This window comes from Miniopterus natalensis, chromosome 15 (genome assembly GCF_054644295.1).
Source record: "Miniopterus natalensis isolate mMinNat1 chromosome 15, mMinNat1.hap1, whole genome shotgun sequence".
Classification (NCBI taxonomy): Eukaryota; Metazoa; Chordata; class Mammalia; order Chiroptera; family Miniopteridae; genus Miniopterus; species Miniopterus natalensis.
The window spans coordinates 31,532,888-31,552,783 of record NC_142095.1 but is presented as its reverse complement, the minus strand read 5'-3'; the positions used below and the strand labels follow the sequence as shown (position 1 = coordinate 31,552,783).

The window sequence follows — 19,896 nt, the reverse complement described above, 5'->3', positions numbered from 1 at the left end:
AGAGAATCAACATTGAGGAGAGCAAATCTGGCAGCTTTTTATCTTTCCAAGATCCTCAGTAGGCCCTGGGCATTACAAGAAATAGACAAGCAACCGTCACAGCTGCAATGGCATGGCACAGTGAATCAAACAGGGAAGGGGAATTCTCCTGAAGTCGAAGAAATAAACTGCCACACACACACACACACACACACACACGGGAAACTAAATCAAAACAACGTGAGTCCCAGCAGGGTGTGCATGTTTCCAAGTGCTGTCACTCACGTCACCAGAGGTTCTCTGCCTCCCTCATTACTTAAAAGATAAGCCCTGGGAAGGGCAGGAACTTGAAGTTTTTTGTGTGTTTTTTTTCCCCCTCATGACACACGAGATCTTGCGCAGCTGGAGATTTCACAACCTTTAAAGGCAGGAGTATTTTAAGGTGCCACGAATATTCCCTGAACTGTACCCTAAACAGTACTGTGGTAGCTACGAGCTGTGACTACCCCCATCCCCACCTGTTTCAATGGGAATGGGGGACTCCTTCCATAGACAGACTCCTTACAGACAGGACGTGAGGTAGCATTCACCTCTCCCTAAAGTGGGGCGATGAACAGGTTGCTAGAACTTCAACAGCCAATGCTCTGTGCAACATACATAGATAAGTGAGCAAAGCTGAACCAAAAAAAGACAAAGCCAGAGACTGCCAGTCTCCCAAGTATAACAACCAAATCACCTGGGCCCTCTAAATAAGGGCTCTGCGATCTGCGACCACACGTTTACTTACACAGGGAGAGCATTTAAAAGACAATAAACTCCTTTCTGTCAAGAAACACTTTAGATGTGGTGAGTTCATACATATGCATAATATGAAAGAATACATATTATATTTATGTATATGAATATGTAGAGAATGTATGTGTGTGTGTGTAGCAGTGAAACTGAAATTTTTATTTTTTGGTAAACATGCAAATGAGTGCTGTCATTTTGCTTTAATCCTCACTAGAGGGTATTTTTTCCATTGCCTTTCAGAGAGAGTGGGTGAGAGAGACAGACAGACTGACAGACATCAACGTGAGACACATCGACTGGTTGCCTCCGCACACTCCCTGACGGGGGCCGGGGATGGAGCCTGCAACTGAGGTGCGTGCCCTTGACTAGAATCGAACCCGGGACCCTTCCGTCCACGGGCCAACGCTCCAACCAATGAGCAAACCAGCTAGGGTGAGCGCTGTCGCCTGCAAAGCAGTCATTCTAGAATGACTTGAACTTATTCAAAAAAAATTTGTCGCTGATTAAAAGATATTCTCCAGCTCCACTTGTAGAACTGGCTTTAGAATGACACAGGCAGAACCAGCTCATTTCACAGGGACACTTACAGAGAACTGTGCCTGGAAAAACCGGTGCGCTGCGGATCTCATGTGTGTGTGAGTGTGTGTGTGTGTGTGTGTGTGTGTAAGTAATTACAGGCCACCCTTCAAAATATTCAAAAGAATGTATCTCAGACCTTGAAAGCAACTTCTAAAAAACCCAGCAGTGTTCTGAGAATGAGATCGTCACAGCGTTAGGTTAAATCTGTAATTTTCCAAGGTAACTATTTTGAAGACAAGCTTGAACTCCTTCCTTACTTAGATGTGTCAGTTGTTATGTTTGTTTATTTTTAATGTCACACTGTATTTACATTAAAGGTTATAAAATAAAAAGAAGACATAACTGCCAAATGATAATTATAGGCTATAAAAACTCCACCGAAATTCAAAAGAGGACATGAACGTCGTAAGGCATTGAAAGTGGGCAAGGCATCTCGGGAATTTAAAAGGTCACAGTACAATTCCTGCCTATAAAAAGTTTCAAGTTAACTTTTACAAAGGGAGGCTGAGCTACACTCTGAAGACTGTACAGAAATCATATCACTGGAAAGGAAAAAGAAGGGCTTTCCAAGTGGGAGGGAAATGAACAGAGCCTAACGGGAGAATGGTAGACAAACCAGGAAAGAAATCAAACTGGAGCTAAGAGCTTAGTCCCTGAGCTTCATTTGAACAGGCCAGTGGTTGGATGAATCATTACCAAATAAGAAATAAAGCAAAGCAACACTATACAGTGTTTCCAAAAAAGAGTCCTCCATGCCACGTTGGTGTTTGTTCACATCCCCCAATCTGGCTGCCGGATGGTTTCCACGGCTTGGATTTACCAATTTGGAAAAACAACCCCTTCTTGGACAATACCAAAATCACTACCTCTGCCCTGAAATTAGACAAGAAACATACATACTGTAGCCTCTAACTTAGATGATCAACTCTTCAAAAGTAGAGAATATGTCTTTTTTCACATAATACCAATCACCAGTGTCACAACGGGTATGCAGTAAGCAATGACTTATTAAGTTAACAATAAAAAAACACCTTAAGATCATCCATATACCCCCAGTAGGCCTAAAATTTCAAAGACTGGCAAGATCAAGTAGTGGTGGGGACGCAAGAGTGTCCGGAGCCCTTTCATGCTGTTGGTGGGAAAGTCAGATGGTACAACCACTTGGAAAGCCACTAAACATACCCGACGGCCCAGCCGTTCCAGGCATATTTATCCAAGAGATACAAGTGCATACGTCCACAAAAAGGCTTGTATAAAAATATTCAGAGGTCACACCACAAAGAGAATGTACTTAATACCACTGAACTGTACACCTAAAAATGGTTAAAAATTATGAATTTTATGTTTTTAAAAAAAAAACAAAAAACATGTTTAGAGCAACTTGATTCAAAATTATTAAAAGCTGGAAACAACACAAGTTTCCATCAGCCTTAGACCAGTGTGGAGGAGGCTGGTCCATGGCACGACCGCTGTCTGACTACAGCCGAACCAGACCCACAGCTAGATCCCGGCCAGGACAGACTGCTTCCCAGACTCCTCTGAGTCTGCCTGGTGGACCCCACCCTGTGCCCCATGGAGTTCTGGTTTGTGCTGGTTCACAGGCTGTGGCCTTCCAAGGACAAGCCAGCATTCCTCTTATCTGGGGTGCGCGACGCCCCAGGACCCCTAACCATCTTGCCCTTCCTCCGTAACCGAGCCCTCAGCACCCGCCATGCTGATGGAGTGCGGGGGGCACCCGTGTCCTCTCGCCGTCACTGCCCAAGGCGAGCCTCCTACGTAAGTTCCCATAATAGTCTTGATGTGACGATGGCGTCGTCTCTAGCCCAGGAGAACTTTACATAACAAACAGGTAAGCAAGATGGGAGGCAGGGGTCCGTTATGGGGTTCTTATAGGAAAAAGAACATTACTGAAGACCTGAGAGTTCCTACGACCTCTTCAGCTTCTCATTCTACAATATAGTTTGTTCCTAGGTGACCATTCTTGCCCAAAGCTTCATAGTTTTCTCCGTCCCAAACTAGTATCTCCAGCAGCGGCCTCTCCTCTGAGATCTAGACCCATGTACGCAACTTTCCAAAACTTACCTCTACTCTGAAATCTCAAAGATCCTTCAAACTCAACATATTCAAGACTATACCCATGACCTCACCCCAGAATCCAGTCTTCTTCCTGTTTTCCTATCTCTGCAAATGGGAGCAGCATCCATCCTCTTGGGTAAGCTGGAAACCTTGGAGGCGCCCTCAACGCCTTCTAAGTCTTCTCCCTCACCCGCTGCTTCAATCTAGCACCATGTCCTGTCAGTCTTCCCTCCAAATAGCTCTTAGATCCGCTCACCTCTGTCCTACTACACAACCACCATAATTTGGGTGACCACCATCTCTTGCCTAAACCACGGCAACAGGTTCCCACCATCTCCTCTCTCTACAAACTTTCCTTATTCCCTCCCAATCTATTCTCAAGCTGCACCCACAGGTTTTGTTTTCAGTGTGGACCAGCCTGCCTCGCTCTTTTAAGCCCTCCTGCCCACCGACCGCCAGGAGCTCCATCAAGATCCTGTCAGCGTTGCTCACCAGGTCTTCATTCCCCATGGGGTGGAGACTCGGTAAGTATTTGAGCCAAGGGATGTAAGAATTTTAGGAATCTGTAAGGAGTCAGCGCCAAACGGCACAGAGGTGAACTAAGGTGAGGCCTAGAAAGTGTCCACTGAACTTGCACTAGGATATCATTCGGTAACCTTGTCCAGAACAATGTCAAGGGAGTTGTGGGAGCAGAAATCAAATGACAGCGGGTCAAGAATAGCATGGGCAGAAGGGAAGGAAAAACACACTGACCTTCTTCTGATGGCTTGGATGGCAAGGAAGAGCGTCTAAGAGCAGGAGGTGAACACAAGGTTTAAGGACGGGTTGGTTTGTTTTTGTTTTAAAGTTGGGAGAGACTGATGCACGGACACATGATCAAGAGAAAGACCCAGGGGAGGGAGAGGAAACTAGAAAAGAAACAGATCACTGGAGGAGTCCCTGAGGCCCGAAGGGTTGGGACTTGTGAGAACCAACAGAAGAATTAGCGTTTCACAGATCCTGAGAGAAAGGAAAGGGGGATGGGGTTGGATTCAGAAGAGTTTGAAGGTGGGAAAGCCAAGAAGATGTGGTGGTTCCTCTATGTTCTCCTTAAGTGATGTGTAAGAATTCTTCCAGCTCTATTCAGAGGGCACTCTCTCTCTCTGTTGGACAAGTACAGTACGTATGTGTGTGTATATTCTATGTATTTTTTTTCTTGTGTTGTATTTATTACTGGACAAAAAGAGCAACATTTGATGTCTACTGTCAGTTCTGGAACTCACTTCATTCCACCTCTTTCCCTACCAATATCAGCCATCTCTTGTTGTTATAAAGTCTCTAACAGAAAAAGGGCTCCCATCGCAGTCTCCAGAAACTGGTGGCAATTGTTCCCAATAGAGAACTCAGCAGAGCAGTGCTAGAGAACTTTACATAGGTTTTATACCAAGAATGACTACTATTTTCCATCCCTTTTACCCTCTACTCAATAGAACTTAAAACCTGATACAGCTGCTATTACATATTCCTTTTTAAAAAGCTACCAAATCACTCTCACGGGTGACTTTAAGCATTGGCAAAGAGGTTACAGCTTTTCAGCAGGGAAATAAAACCAGGGTTCTCTGTGGGGTCAGCCAATCGTTTATCAGTTACTCATCAGAAAAACAATAGTTTAAGAGGACACACGGAGTAAGAATGGGAGAAAATGGGTACAGGAAAAAGCTGCTGACATTAAAATAAAATTTTAAATTAATCCCTTGTCACTTTAACAGTGCTGCCACATAATGGAAGACGTGTTTGTTTTCAAAGGGGGGAAAACATCCAGAAATTTGCACTCATCACTCCCTCAACTGTTATCGGGAAGAAGCATAGACTCTGTCCAGCTGGATTTGGGGTAGTGTAAACAACTTGGCTAAATTGCTTGGCAGAGTGCATCTGCATCAAACCATTAAATTCTGGAATTCACTCTATTAAAACCAAATCATTAGCCAAGAAGAATTAGCAGGCAACTATTTTCATGCAAAACAGATATAAAATAAAAAACAAGAGCAATACATATGGATGATTCATTTTCATTCATAATTTTAGATAGTGCATAAGGCAGACTATTGTTTCAGATCTTTGTTACTCTCTAACATCCATCTCTATACAATGTAGAGTATTGTTTCAATATTGGAACAATTTAAGCTTTTTCTCTGTATCTAAAAGTCCCTGGATTAACATCCAAAGAAACCTGGCACTGCAACAAAGCTGACTTGTAGCAAGTCTCAGCCTTTAAGCAATTTGCTTATTAATGCAGAACTAGAGTCGCAGTTCAGATCCTAATTAATAAGCTATGTATCTCCAAGTGTCCCCCTGCTTTTACACTCTCCAAAACTGTGCAGAATTTTTCTAACACCTAATTTTCCATTACAGCATGGATGGTGGAAGGCTTTAACAGGTGGTGAAAACCATGACCAAAATACTGACTGAAAAAAAGCTCAGACCAAAGCATCACCAGGGCTGTTTAATAAACAGCACAACAGCAGGTAAGAGGAAGGCTGGGACATCCACATGTATTCCTCAGCCACGATTCCCCAGACTCCAAGATAAGCTGGCATCACACGGAAACGACCGCCTCTTAGGACATTCCGCTGCTTTAAAAGACCTCATCAACAAAGACGCAACAGAAGACACTAAAAAAAGACAGACAAAACTAAGCTAATTTGTTTAGAATTACACACACAGTCATAAAAGTCAAGGTATTTATTTATTTTTAATATTTTTCTTCTATTTTAGAGAGAGGAGGGAGGAGAGGGGTAGAGGAGTAGAAACATCAATGAAAGAGAAACATCTATCAGCTGCCTCCTGCACGCCCCCTATTGGGGACCCATCCGGCAACCCGGGCACCTGCCCTGACTAAGAATTGAACCAGCGACCTCTTGGTTCATGAGTCAATGCTCAACCACTGAGCCACCCTAGCCGGGTAGTGGTCGAGGTATTTTAAAAAGCAAATTATAATTGTGATGACCTCTTGGGTTGGGAGAAATTGTGACCAGAAGAGAATACTTGAAGGAGGCAATTTACTATTTTTTGACCTGGTGATGATTACAAGGTTTATTTTTTAACTATAAAATACACATGTTTTGTGCACATTCATGTATATGTGATCTATTTCATAACAGAAATTGAGAAAGACAGAGAGACAGAGGCAGACAGACAAAGACCAACCCCAAGACCTAACACATTCCTTAGCCGCGCGCAGGCATCCCATAAACGCTGAGAGAATGGATCCTGGGTGACTAAAGGACAGTAGTGAGTTCCTTACTAAATATATTCCAGTTTGTTATGTTTCTCTGCAAACAAATGGGTGAAATGTTAAGAGTTCGGAAGGGTCATATAAATAGCAACAAATGAAGGAGAACTGTAAGAATGGATTTCCTATTTTATTTAGGGTAAATAAACATTCTCCTAATGAGCAGGGATTCACATGGTTAGGATTAAAACACACCCTGTATTACTCTGAAATTAAAACAACCTACAGAATTATTATTTATTATTTTTTAAATGCAGAAAAGGCAAGATGAAGCAAATTGACGGGAGTAATTTCATAGAACTTAGCAGAACTGCAATATTCAGGAAGGGAGGGAGACAGAGAAGGAGGGAGGAAAAACAAACAAATGGAGAAAGTAAAACCATTTCCAGACTCTGCTTTTAAAATTAAGTGTCCATGGCTGAAGTGTTGGGGGGATGGACAGGAGGAGGGGGGCCTGATACATGAGTTCATGAAAAAATAAAACAGGGAGAGAGACTATTTTGTAGGACAAACTGATGTTGCTGAGCAAGACCAGAAAGTAGTTCCAATGAACTCAATATGCAATACATAGATACCACTAAATATAAACAGTCACTGAATAAATGTTAACATATAGAGAGATAAAACAGGCGTAGCCAGAAACAATCCCTGGTAAGGCTGGTTTCATATATTTGTGTACATGCAGCAAGTGCTAAATCTGGATCCAATTTCTTCATGACAAAACCCAGTTTTCTGCAACATCCTCACAATCCCAGAGGGAATTTCTTTTTATCTTATGGCATGTTTTAAAAAACAAAATCTTCACAGCAACAAATTTAAGCTCCCTAGAAGAAGGCCGCGCGGACAATAGGGGAGGGAAGGAGGAAGGAAGGAAGAGAAATCTGCCTTCTCAAACAAAGCCATGTGCAGGCTCCAGAAGATAAACAGCCAAGTAAAATAATCCTTCCAGAAGCAGAGAGAGAAACAAGGGTGGGGAGCTAGGAGGAAGGAGGGTATGTATAATCACACCTTCCCTTCACAAACTGTAATTAGAAGGGAATACAAACTGGCCAGATCTCTCTCGGGAGATCTCTTGGGCTCACCTGGGCCTGTTTTATTCATCAGGCTCCTCCCCTGTCTCTCTCCCTCTCTCCCTCCCTCTCCTACAAACAAAAAGCTAAAGTAAAATGAATTTCCACAGCAAAACAGTTGCAGATGTTCTACCTTGGAACACACCCTTGGATCAAGAGCTGGTCACCTGATATCCAGGGCTGGGGACCTGAGGCTGGTACAAAATGGCCCTGCTCTGTGGCCTTTTCACCTTCATAGTACCCAACGCTCCTAAGTTTCCTGATGCCTCTGAGCTCATGAGACAAAGAACAATGAATCCAGGACTCCATTAAACCGCTGGTGGTTAGACTGGCAGAAAACAAAACCGTCACCCGGCCTTGCTCGCATTCCTAGCAGTCTCACTCAACTCCACGCCTGCGTGCGTTTCCCTTGCAATTCCAGAAAGCTAATTTAAATGTAGCCTCTGATGAAACAAGTGATAATTATGTTCTAAAACAACGAGCAGCTCAAAAATGTGAGGGACTCAGGATACGCTCTTCTTAAGCTTTCAGATGATCATAATATGTGATTTGTTTTTACTTTCTCCCAATATAAATCATACTATTAAATTAAAAGGGGAGAATTCTTCTACCGAATTACACACTAATGGCTCTTAACCCATAATTAAAGTATCACTAACAGCAGCTTAAAGCCACAGCCAACCATGAGCACATTTATTAGGACCTAAGTTTTCAGCACCAAGTAATTATGTAAATATAACAGTCTGCCATCTTGAGAAAAGCCCATGGTCTAACCAGCTCCCTGCTCCCTTGGGAGACACTCTTCGTGAACTGACGTTACACAGGGCCTCCACCTCCTCTGCACAATCAGAAAAAGGTAAAGCAAACGTTTAAGTGCCGGTGCAGCAAGGAAAGTAAATGCCAATGAGGTTGGTCACCTAGAGTTCTCACTGCCGGCCTTCCTGAAAGTCAAACAGCCTGGAAACCTGGACAGGCCAGCAATGGCTTCGGAGCAATGAAGAGTCCAGAACAGGCTCGACTGTGCACTGTGATCCACAATGTCCCTGCGTTGGAACTGTGATGGTCCCAGAGACAGAGTGTGGTCTCTAACATCAAGGAGCTAATAATTAATTCAGGAGACAAGACATGAAATAATTTTGGAGAGGCAGTCCAGTATAGAAAAATCATGGAAGAGTCAAAATCACGGCAATTGGGTTATCATCGCAATTCAATTCTGTTACAAACTTTCTGAATAAACTTGAACAATTTATCTCACTGGGCCTGTTTCCTTGGTAAAAGCAAGGCCAATGTATCAGGTGATGTCAAGGCTCTGTACAGCTCTGCAAATAATTAGATAATTAGATAGTGCAACACTGTACATAACCAAGTGCTAAATTATACAGTAGCGACTACAACTGCTATTGGAAAGATTTTGTTGATTTTTCTGAGCCCTATCAGGCACAGGGTCAGGATTGAGAGACAGCAGCGACCAAGACAGTGCCTTCCCTGCCTTCAGGAGGATTCTGATCTACTGGAATGTTCTCAGGAGAGTTCAGAGGGGAAAATGGAAGGCTGGGGTTGGACTAGAACCTTTTCACTGAGATGGAGGCAAAGCTGGGATGCAAACGGGTATAATCTGACCCCTCAGTGAGGCGATGATGAACTGGTTAACTGTTGAGGATTGCAGCAATAAACCGTGAGGTTTTCGAACAGACGCATTAACACACGCAGGGTTCTGCTCATCTGCTGATCATTCACTGAAGGTAATTAGTTTCCAGAAATTAGTCAGACTTACAGATTCTTTCTGCCCTTTGCCAATCTTCTCCTCCTACCCCAGCGGGCGCCCCCACCCCATGCCTACTATTGGTGGTGAATTTTTTCTTTTATTCTCTTTTCAGTGACGCTTCTGGAGGACCATGATAGAAGTCAGGTGCCGGAGAGCAGTCACCACACAAAGTCCACCTGAGCGAGCCATGCAGAGTGTGCTCTCAGTGTGGGGTTTGAGGAGGGCACTGTATGCTACCAGATAATTGGCTAGAAAAGACCCATTTGTGTGTAAGTTGCTAGAGAGGCTGAAGAAAGACGGTGCAAACACGTGGTTTATTCTGCAAAGCAGAGCTGTGTGTAATATAACTAAGGAATATGGTATAACGAACCTAGAGAATAATAATAACCATCGACATCTTAATATTTAAAGCTAAAAATTCAGAAAATGCGTCCCCTTATTCTTAAGAGACGTGAAACCTGCCTGTGCCCTGAGTGAAATGAAGCGCTGCCTACCAACTGTACATTCCATTTTCCAAATAACTTCCCTGGAATGCTGGTGAGCTGAGACGCTTAACACAAATATTCTTCAAGTGTTGGATTTAAAGGAACAATTGCTCCGACTTTTCTTACCCAAAAAAAAAAAAAATTTTCCATCTAAGATTTATGTCCATCTTCAAAACACCCTTCTGAGTTCAGAGCAGATGTGTGCAGTGTTTACAATGAGAAAACCACGAGTGCATAAACAACCCACTATAAACACCACTCAAATTCTGCTGTGCTTTTCTTCATATCCTGTATATTTATTTTGGTGTTAGAATAATGTTAACTTTCATAATAAGGAAAATAGCAGCAGATGTTTAAACCAAACAAGACTATATAGCGTATCATCCCACACATCTCCTTGACTTTCAAAATCAAAGTTTCTCCCTCACAAACAAGGAGGGAGGCCAGAAGACGACGCCTGTGTTTTACACACTGCAGGACAAGTCAACCTGGAGAGGCTTTCCATAAGCTTTCCCCCCCACCACCAACTGGACACATACAAAAATTAACGTGGTATCAACTTCCTAACAATCTTTATACTCCTTTCTTAAGCTGATCATTACATTTTGTTTTGAGGGTATCACATGACTCAATAATAAACAGAAACTGCCTCCAAAGTTTTTAATTTCTTGTTCACTAAAGAAAAGTTTAAAAACTAACTGCAGGAAGTTAATTTCATGGGAAACAAACCCAGTCACTGGCCTGTTGAGACTATTCTGGAGAAATCTGCCTTTTAAATGGGTGACCTCACAAGCAAGATGATACTTATGCAGCAGATTCAAAGAAAGCAACTCATCAAAATTCCCATTAGTGGGACAAGTTGGAGGGGGGAGAAAAAACAAAACCTTTAAAAACAAACAAAAAAACTTAAGTATGAAATCCTTATCCAGGTTAAAAAAAAAAAAAAAAGGCATGAATGAGATTTGTTTTTCCCCCTAATAAGTTTTCAACTGATTAGGCAACAGGCCTGAGATTTTTTACGTGAAAAATACTAGTGGATCCACTCACCCTCCCAAGTTTCTTCAATGTTTTCTTTTTTTTTTTTTCAAGAGAAATGTTCAGTTCACTACAGGAGAAACATGGAAACTGCTCCTGCTGAATCAGAAAGGAGAGGTCTCCTCGATTTGTATGTCGTTACAACAAAAAACACTCCCCGGGCCAAGCTGAATTCCCCCGGAGATGCCTCTCTGGCCACTCAAACCCAGGCCATTACCACTTTTTCAAATCGCACGTAGATAATGTTCCAACAGATTAAGAAATCACTTTTTCTCTTCTTGCTACCCACAGAGACGGCTTGAAATACTACAGCGCAGTAGGGAAATACCTCATGGTTTAGTAAGTTGTAATAAACAATAAGAATTCAGAGCCCTTTTCTTTCTTTTTTTTAGCTTTCTGGTTGGGGAGTTGTGCAATCACTTCCACAAGGGACCGGAGTGTGGAGGGAACATCCTTCAATGTCAGAACTCTCTGGAGCTGTACAGGAAATGGGAAATCAGACAAAGAGCCAGTCTTCGCTCGGTGACATGGGTGCCCTTCCAGTCCCCCAAACCGAACAGAAAAATTATTCATTGTTTGGGACAATCGGTCCCAAAAACAAAAACTCACTGTAACTTTCTGTTCCCCTCTATATGCAAACCCGAAGCGCTGTTGTAGTACAACACAAATACTGTAGATGGTGTAGCGCTTAAAATAAATATCAATGCAAAACAACAACAAAAAACACGATACATTTAACTTTTACTTGGGTCCGAAAAGTTCTTCCCCTAAAGAAAACACCAACAGAAATTAAAAATAATTACGTTTTAAAGAGTCAAAAATCTGAAGAGTGAGTATGTTGCTAGCGAGCCTAAAGCAAACTTTTAACAGTTTATATTTCACGTCCTCCCCACCCCCAGTCCTCACCACTACCCCCAGAAAGGCGAAGATATAAACAACACACTTTGAAAACTGAAAAGGGCACAGAATAATATCACCTCTCAAAGCACCCGAACGTCCCAAGAAAGAGAACAAAAAGCAGGGAAGGCACTCAAAACCTTAGAGGAGTGGCTTTCCTAAAACAGGATAGCGATTTCTAGAAGAGAGCCTCTACCTTCGTAGCACAGGATGCCGATATTGTTGTTCATCTTGTCCAAGTACTGGTAGTTCAACAGGTCCATCTTCATAAATAGCATTTATTGGGCTAGCACAGAAAACCAGCTCTTTGCTTTTGCCCCCCAAAAAAAGAGTACGATTCAAAAAAAAAAAAATCAATTTTATTGCTGAGTAGCTCCTGGCTCTTCTCTTAAAACTTCACAAAGACGGAGGCCCGGCCTCAAACAATCAAAACGAAGTATGTAAAAGTTGGAAGAAAGGGGGAAAAAAAAAAAAAAGCACACACACACAAAAAACTGAACTCACACAAAACCCTTCAAGGGTTTAGTTGTAGACGGTCTAAGTTTTGTATCCTCAATCGAGCATTTAGAAAGCGTTTCAGAAGTCTTTACAAGTCTTTCTTGGAAGGAAGAGAGGAGCGAGGAAGCCCAGCGCGGCGCACATTTCCCAGGACAAAGCCCGCGGCGCCCTCGCAGCCGCAGCCGCCGCAAGTCCCCTGCGCTGACACGCGGGCTATGCGCGGTATGACTCGTATGTAAACGAGCTTCCTCTTCCCGGGAGCGCGCCGCGCCTGCGCGCTGCGCCGGGCGCCGCAAATGTCAGGGATACTTTCTGCACAAGATCAGCCTCCCAATGTATCGAGTGTTTGCAAGCGAGAGAGAGAGAGGAGGTGGAGAGTCTGCACGGAGGGGCCGCGGGGAGCCGCTCGGGGCAGGAAGCGGCCCTGCCGCCGCAGAGCCGTAGGAGGAAAGAGAAAACCCAGGAAGTTTCTTTTGCAGGAGCGGAGGGAAAAGGAAAAAAAAAACAAAAAAAACAAAAAAAAATCCATCATGGAAGCAAACTTCCATGGAATGTAACTCTAGGGTAACGTCTCGTTTGGGTTTCGTAAGCCCGGTGTGTGAGGATGTGGTACATATACCACGTCTACTTGGCAAGGGGTTTCTTTTCTTTCTTTTAAAAAGTGTTTTCCAGCGCCCATTTACACTGTATCTGCGTATTTTTAAAAGTACGGGCGTTTGTAGTTCCCTACAATGTCTCTCGTGATCCTCCGAGCTCGTGTGGGCAGGGAGGGAATCGCCGCACAGCAGAAGAAACTGAGGCTCGGAGGGATGCAAGGACTGGCCCGTGGCCCCCAAAATAGCTGTGAGAACTACTTTTAGAGTGTTTTCTTCCCTTAATATTATAACCTTCTAAAAAAAAAAACACGGGGTGTGGGGGGGTGTTAAAGAGGAAGAAAGGAGTAAGGTTGGAGCTGTGCGGGCTACTCGCATGAAGCCTTGCTGTTCCCCGCTGGAAGGACTGGGCTTCGGGCTTTCAACCTGCATCTCCAACACCTAGCACAGCAAGGAGGGGCCCAAAAGCTGTTCACTGAATCGATCCCTGGATGTTCAGAGTCTTCCACACTGGAAGAACACAACAGCAAAGTGGGGGGGGGAGGGGTAGTTTTTAATTTTGTAGTTTTTTTCTTTGCAGAAGCAGCCAGGTCTTGGCGCCTTAAATAGCCTAATAATTCACCATAGGAAGTGTTTCCATATTGACATCATTGTATACTATTTGGAGATTTAGAAAATACCAAGAAGTATGCCAAATTGTAGATCAGCAAAACCTGAAATTTTAATGCTCTAAACTAAGATTTGAATATGTAATTTCAAGGAGAAATAGGTTAAAAATTCAGCAATAGTTGCATTTGGGGTAACAGGCCTGTTCATGGCAAGTTGTTCCAATCAAATCTTACCTGGAGATTACTACAGCGCCCAACTACTGTAACCATCACTGCTGCCACAGTAGTCATTGGGACAGCGGCTGGTGAAGTCAGGAAAATCAAGATTTCACAAGCTTTAACTTATTACTAATGCTAGATACTAAATTAGCGACATTGAAAGATATGTATATCATCAATTGTAATTAAAATACTTAATGGGATTTGGCGGGAGGGTTGGAAGAAACCTCTTATAGCATCTAGTATACACACAATTATTGCATTTATATAACAGTCTTACTACCTTTAAGTATCAAATTCAAATTCAACTAACAGCTTTGGAGTACAATCACTGTGCTATATGTTCTTTGATATATAAGTTCTCAATCAGAAAACATTAGCATAAAGCCTATCCCCTATGTGAGAGAGTTGGCTGCACACTGGAATCAGTGCAGAGCTGTTAAATAGCCTAATGCTGAGCTAACACCCCAAACTAATCTGAGGGGGTGGGACCCAGCACCAGGGTCTTTTTTAAAGAGTCCCAGGTGAGCCCCAGCCGGGTGGCTCAGTTGGTTGGAGTGTTGTCCCATACACCAAAAGGTTGTAGGTTCCATCCCCAGTCCGGTACCGGAGGCAACAGATCGATTTTTCTCTCTCCCTCTCTAAAAATCAATAAAGATATCCTTGGGGAGGATTTAAAAAAATAAAAGTCCCAAGTGATTCTAATAAGCATCCAAGGTTGAGAACTGTTGCTTTCATCTGGAGGGGAAAATTTACCTGCCTTAATATATTTCGTTATATAGCTATTTTGAGAAGGAAAGTTTCTTTTTAAAATACTGTGATTCAACCAGATTCAAATAATACCATTGTAAAGATATGAGTAAGTGCCAATGCTTCTCAAGTTGATTCATAGGCTAATATATTCATCATTAAAATACTAACAGGAAGAATAGTGCTAAATTTTGTCTATAAAAAAATCAGGTTGAAAGATCTATTTTTTAAGAATGAAGAAATTTGAATTATCAGATATTTAAGACATAAAGCAAAGAACGTTTTGGGGTGAAACTGGGTACTGATTTAAGCAGCACTAAACAGATATTGTCATAAAGTGAAGTTTTTACTGTAAAGACTTTGAAAACCATAAGAATATGTTCAGACTATGTAATTTGGAATAGGGAAACATTTTTCTAAGCCTGAAAAAAAAAAAAAACTTAAAGAAGGCACAGAGGAAAACACTCAAGAATTTGACTGAATATACAAATTTCATGTTTTTGTACTTCTGAAAACACTAAAACCAAGTACAGAGGAAAAGCACAAAACAGAAGAATATATTTGTAACATATATTATGATGGATGAAGGATAAATGTTCTTGATATATAAAGAACATTTTAAAGTAGTAAGAAAAAAGAATCTAAATATTTTTCTAATAAGCAAAGAACATGAGAAAGAAATAGATGGCCCATATATTGTTGAAAAACTATTCAACCTCGTTAATAAGTAAAAAAATTTTAATTAAGTCATTGTCGATCTCCCAAATTAACAATACAAGAAGACTTTTTCAATCTTATTTAACGCTGGTGAGGTGAGATGCCACTGGAATTTGTGTTCCCTGATAGTGGAGGGTAAATAGATAATGCCTTTCTACGAAGCAGTGTGACATTCACATTAAGCTATTTGCAGTGTTGAAAATGCTCACATTCCTTTCCTGACCAACTGGGCTCTACTTCTACAACTCTGTCTTATGAAAATAATAAGATGTGGTTAAAGAGGTACATAAAGATGTTTTGCATCCTTCTATTTATAATAATGAAAACCTGAAAAGCTAGAAGTCCAAAAATAAGGGAATGCAGTGGAACTGAGGCCTATCAATGACAGAATATTATGCAGCCATTATAATTCCTTCAAAAATATTCAATGACACGAGGAAATGCTATATTATGTACTATATACAATAGTACTACACAGGTTAACTGAAAACAATAAAAATAGGATAAAAAAGCTGTACACTCTTTGGCAATTTCACTTATATATAGGGTGTCCCAAAAAAATGTACACACATTTTGAATAATTATATATTCCAATGGGTTAAATCTGAAAAGAAAGAAACGTCAATTGAGCTATTAGCTGTTAAAGGATGTATACATTTTTGGAGAGATACTCTATGGGCATATATACACATATAGAAAAAAGTATACACATGTATTTAAAAGGCTGGGAAGAATACCAAAATGTTAATACTATCTTTGAGTCACAGGCATTTTTTGACATTTTTCTGTATTTCTAATTTACCTATAAAGAGTATGTTCCTTATATGATCAAGATGAGGGTGAAGGAAGTTCCCCACTTTTTAAAAAGCAGGCACATAATGTGAAACTATGTCCTGGTAAGGCAAAAGCAATGGACCATATATATTTTATTTTTAAACACCATGATATGTCCTTTTGACTTAGATTTAACAACTAAAAATAATAAAGTCCCAAACATCTATTTAGACCTTTATAAAACACAAGGATGTTTATGGTGAGGTATCCGTCCTAAAGAACAGCGTCCAGGGAGAAACTCTCTGTACTTTAAACTTTCAGAGCACACAGACATGGATGCACATGCTTTTTGTCTTCCACTGTTTACTAATTATTTCATGTATTAGTATCAGTTCCCCAAACCAGACCACAAGCTTCTGGAGGGAAGGAAAACTAAGCTTCAGTTCTTGGTATAAAGCTCCCCACGGCATACAGTAGGTGCTCCATAAATGTTCCCTATGGCAGCATCTCAGCACCTTTGTGGAATAATGACGACCAATGATGATAAGAGAGCCCAGACCAATGACTGGGTTAAACTGTTCTACTTGCTAGAGAGTTGAGTATCAATTTACAATAGAATCACCAAAACTGTTAGGTGCTTAACAAAAGCCAAACGATCAAAATCACTCTCCAGACACTTTTTAAAACATAAAATGTTTTCATCAGAGCACGTGCAGAAAAGGGAATGTTTTACCATTAAGTCTAACAATAATCTCTTCAAAGACGCTGGGAAATAGAAATAATCCTACTGGGCTATTTGGTTCACCTACTGGATTCAACTGCTCTCTTCCCAGGATTCTAAGCAACCTAGACATTTAGCTAATGCTTTCATTTTAAAGCATGTTTTTTTCTCCTTACCACACACATATTTTTTTTTTACAATCATTTTACTCTGTGTGAATAATAAAACAAACCTTATTGAAGGAAGAAAATAAGTTTGACTATACTTTGACCTAAACTTGCAGCTTGAACAAGAAGTTGGGTGTATAAAAATAAAATGTGTAAAAGCATCTCCAGACTCTACTGCCTTTTACAGGTAAATTCCTCGGTATAATACGAACTGGAACAAAACGATGATGATGCTTGGAAAACACTTCACTGGTTAAGGCACTTGCACGTTTTTATTTTAATATCTTAATTATTAACACAAGGTTGTAAGAAGGAAAGCACAGAAAAAAGTTTAAATGAAAACCAAGCATTCAGTAAGAAGGAGGAAGACTTAAGAAATCAAACTTCCTTTTCTTTTAAATACAGGGTGGGGCAAAACTAGGTTTATAGTTGTGAGTACTCAAAACAGAGTTTACTCTTGCATTATTATTTATTTATTATTGTATTATTTTTCATACAAACAACTGTAAACCTACTTTTGACCCACCCTGTATTGTTTAGAATGCAAAGTTCTGTGGCTTCTACCTAAAGGCCTAGCTAAAACCCTACCTCCTCCCCCCAAAAACCCCATTAGTTAGGATTAATCTCTTTATTCTCTGTGTTTTATAGGGTTAGACAGCTTATAGGTTTCCTTAATTCTAAAGAAAAGCAGATTATAAGATAATTTATGTATCTCTCCCCACCAGATTATAAAGACTACTTCGCACACTGTAGGTCTTCAACAACATAGCTGTTGAATTACAGAAGACTCCCAAACAAAACAATTTTCAAATGCCTCAAGTATCAATGATGTGAACCTAAATATCTATTAAGTTACCTATGTTATTACATTTTCTATCAAGGAGAGGATTCCTAAATATATCATAAAATACTGCTTATTTCTTTAACTTGGAGTTGTTCACACTGAAATGACGATGAAAAATATACAGTACTTTGTCAAATTTTCACAAAAGCAAATACCATTAAGCTTAAGTCTTGACTTTTATTGTTTATAAAATAGTACCACTTCTAAGTTAAAACACTTGACTTCTATTAAGTAGTTACTAGGTCATTTACTGTAACTAGCGGGATTTTAGTACAAATATATGTGTGGTTTTTTAAACTTAAAATGGTTTTTCAAATCAAATATTTAAACTTTCAATACAACAGTACCCCCTAGGGGTGAATTTTAAATTGCAAAGACAAATTTAAGAAAGCAAACTGCACATTGGGCTATTCTCACCTGATGTAAAATATATTTCCAACACAATAAGCTTCTTGTTTTATTTAATAAAAGTCACAGCAAATATCTTACAACAAACAGTTGAATCTTCACTAGGCTTTGCAAAAATTAAAATACTAACAAAACCAATTCAATTGGTATCAAATGATTCAATCAGAAATCTGCTTTATTAATCTGAGTTTAAGATATAAATAGTATTTTTAAATGCACACCAAGACCCACGTTTTGAATAAATCAGTGTTTTGGAAGAGAATTTAATCAATTAGCATTCCCAAGAAAGAATAAATCTCTTGCCAAACACTGTAACTTGTTAGTTTGAGTAGTACCTTACAATGATTGACAACACAATTGTTTTCTTGCAAACAAAATTTATTATTTTAGTTGTTTTCATTGCTAAAAACCACTTAGGTTCAGTAATCCCATTCAAAGAAGCCTCACAAATAAAATATTATTCTGATATTCACATTCTCCCAAGTTATAATTATCCACAGACGTATTCCTGCAAGGTTGGCCAGAACTAGCTTCCATGGTAAAGATAGGAGAAGAACACCAGTGAAGGAAAAATCCTAAGTACTTAACATTTGAAGGGCTCATTATGCAGCATTTTTCTACCTCCAGAATCATCCTTTCAACTGGTTAGGATCCAATCCAGAAAGCAGACAACACATCTGTTATTTTAACAGAGAGAATTTTAATGCTTCCCCTTCCAGTAACTGCCTCCCAGAAGGTAACTACTATCCCAACCTTTAAGAGCATAGCTTGGTTTAACCACTTTATATAAATAGAATAATATGCCAAATACTCTTCTGTAATTGGATTCTTTCATTCAACATCATGTTGGCAAGTGTTATCCTAATTTTTCTGTGCAGCTTAAAATAAATCATTCATTTTCATTGCTATATAGTAACCCATTGCTCTAACAGAGCATACTTCATTCTACTATTGATTGGCATCTAGGTAGTTTCTATTCGGAGGTGATTATAAATACTGCTGCTACAAATATTTTAGTACGTGTCTTTGGTGAGCATATGACTGCATTTCTGTTACATACATACTTAGGAGTAAATATGTCTGGTCATAGAGTAAGCACATGTTCAGCTTAAGTAGATATTGCCAAACAGTTTTCCAAAGCAGCTGTACCGATGTACACTCCTGCCAGCGGTGTGTGGGATTTCAGGTTGCTCCGCATCCTCGACAACACTTTTTTATCTTTGCCATTCCCACTACTCTGGTAAATATGAAATAGCCACACTGTGTTTATACTATGCACTTCTCTAACCAATAGTAAAAACTCTTAAATGCTTGTGAGAGGCAGAGGGAAAGGATTCACCATACAGAACAGGGTGGGAAGGGTCTAGGCCACTGCCTCTCAACCAGGCCAATTTTGCTATGCCCCAGTGGGGGACATTGGGCAATGCCTGGTTGTCATAACTTGAGGTTGCTACTGGCATCCAGTGAATGAAGGCCGGGGATGCTGCCAAACATGCTACAATACACAGGACAGCTCCCCACAACTTATAGACTGACCTGGACCAAAATGACAATAATGCCACTGCTAAGAAAACTGGATCAAAGCAAACCATTACTAGAATTATTCTCCTTAGCCATATAATCAGTAGCTGGTACAGCTCATGGGGGC

At 40.6% G+C, this 19,896-nt stretch overlaps 1 protein-coding gene across 1 annotated transcript in view; it reads right to left on the bottom strand.

The window, feature by feature from the left end:
- VGLL4 (vestigial like family member 4) overlaps window positions 1-12,672 on the bottom strand; it is a 72,156-nt gene extending 59,484 nt beyond the window's left edge. The window contains exon 1 of the mRNA XM_016209930.2: window positions 12,146-12,672. Coding sequence (XP_016065416.1) covers window positions 12,146-12,227 — 82 coding nt within the window. The 5' untranslated portion in view covers window positions 12,228-12,672. The remainder of the gene's footprint in view (window positions 1-12,145) is intronic.
- Window positions 12,673-19,896: the final 7,224 nt, after the last annotated feature.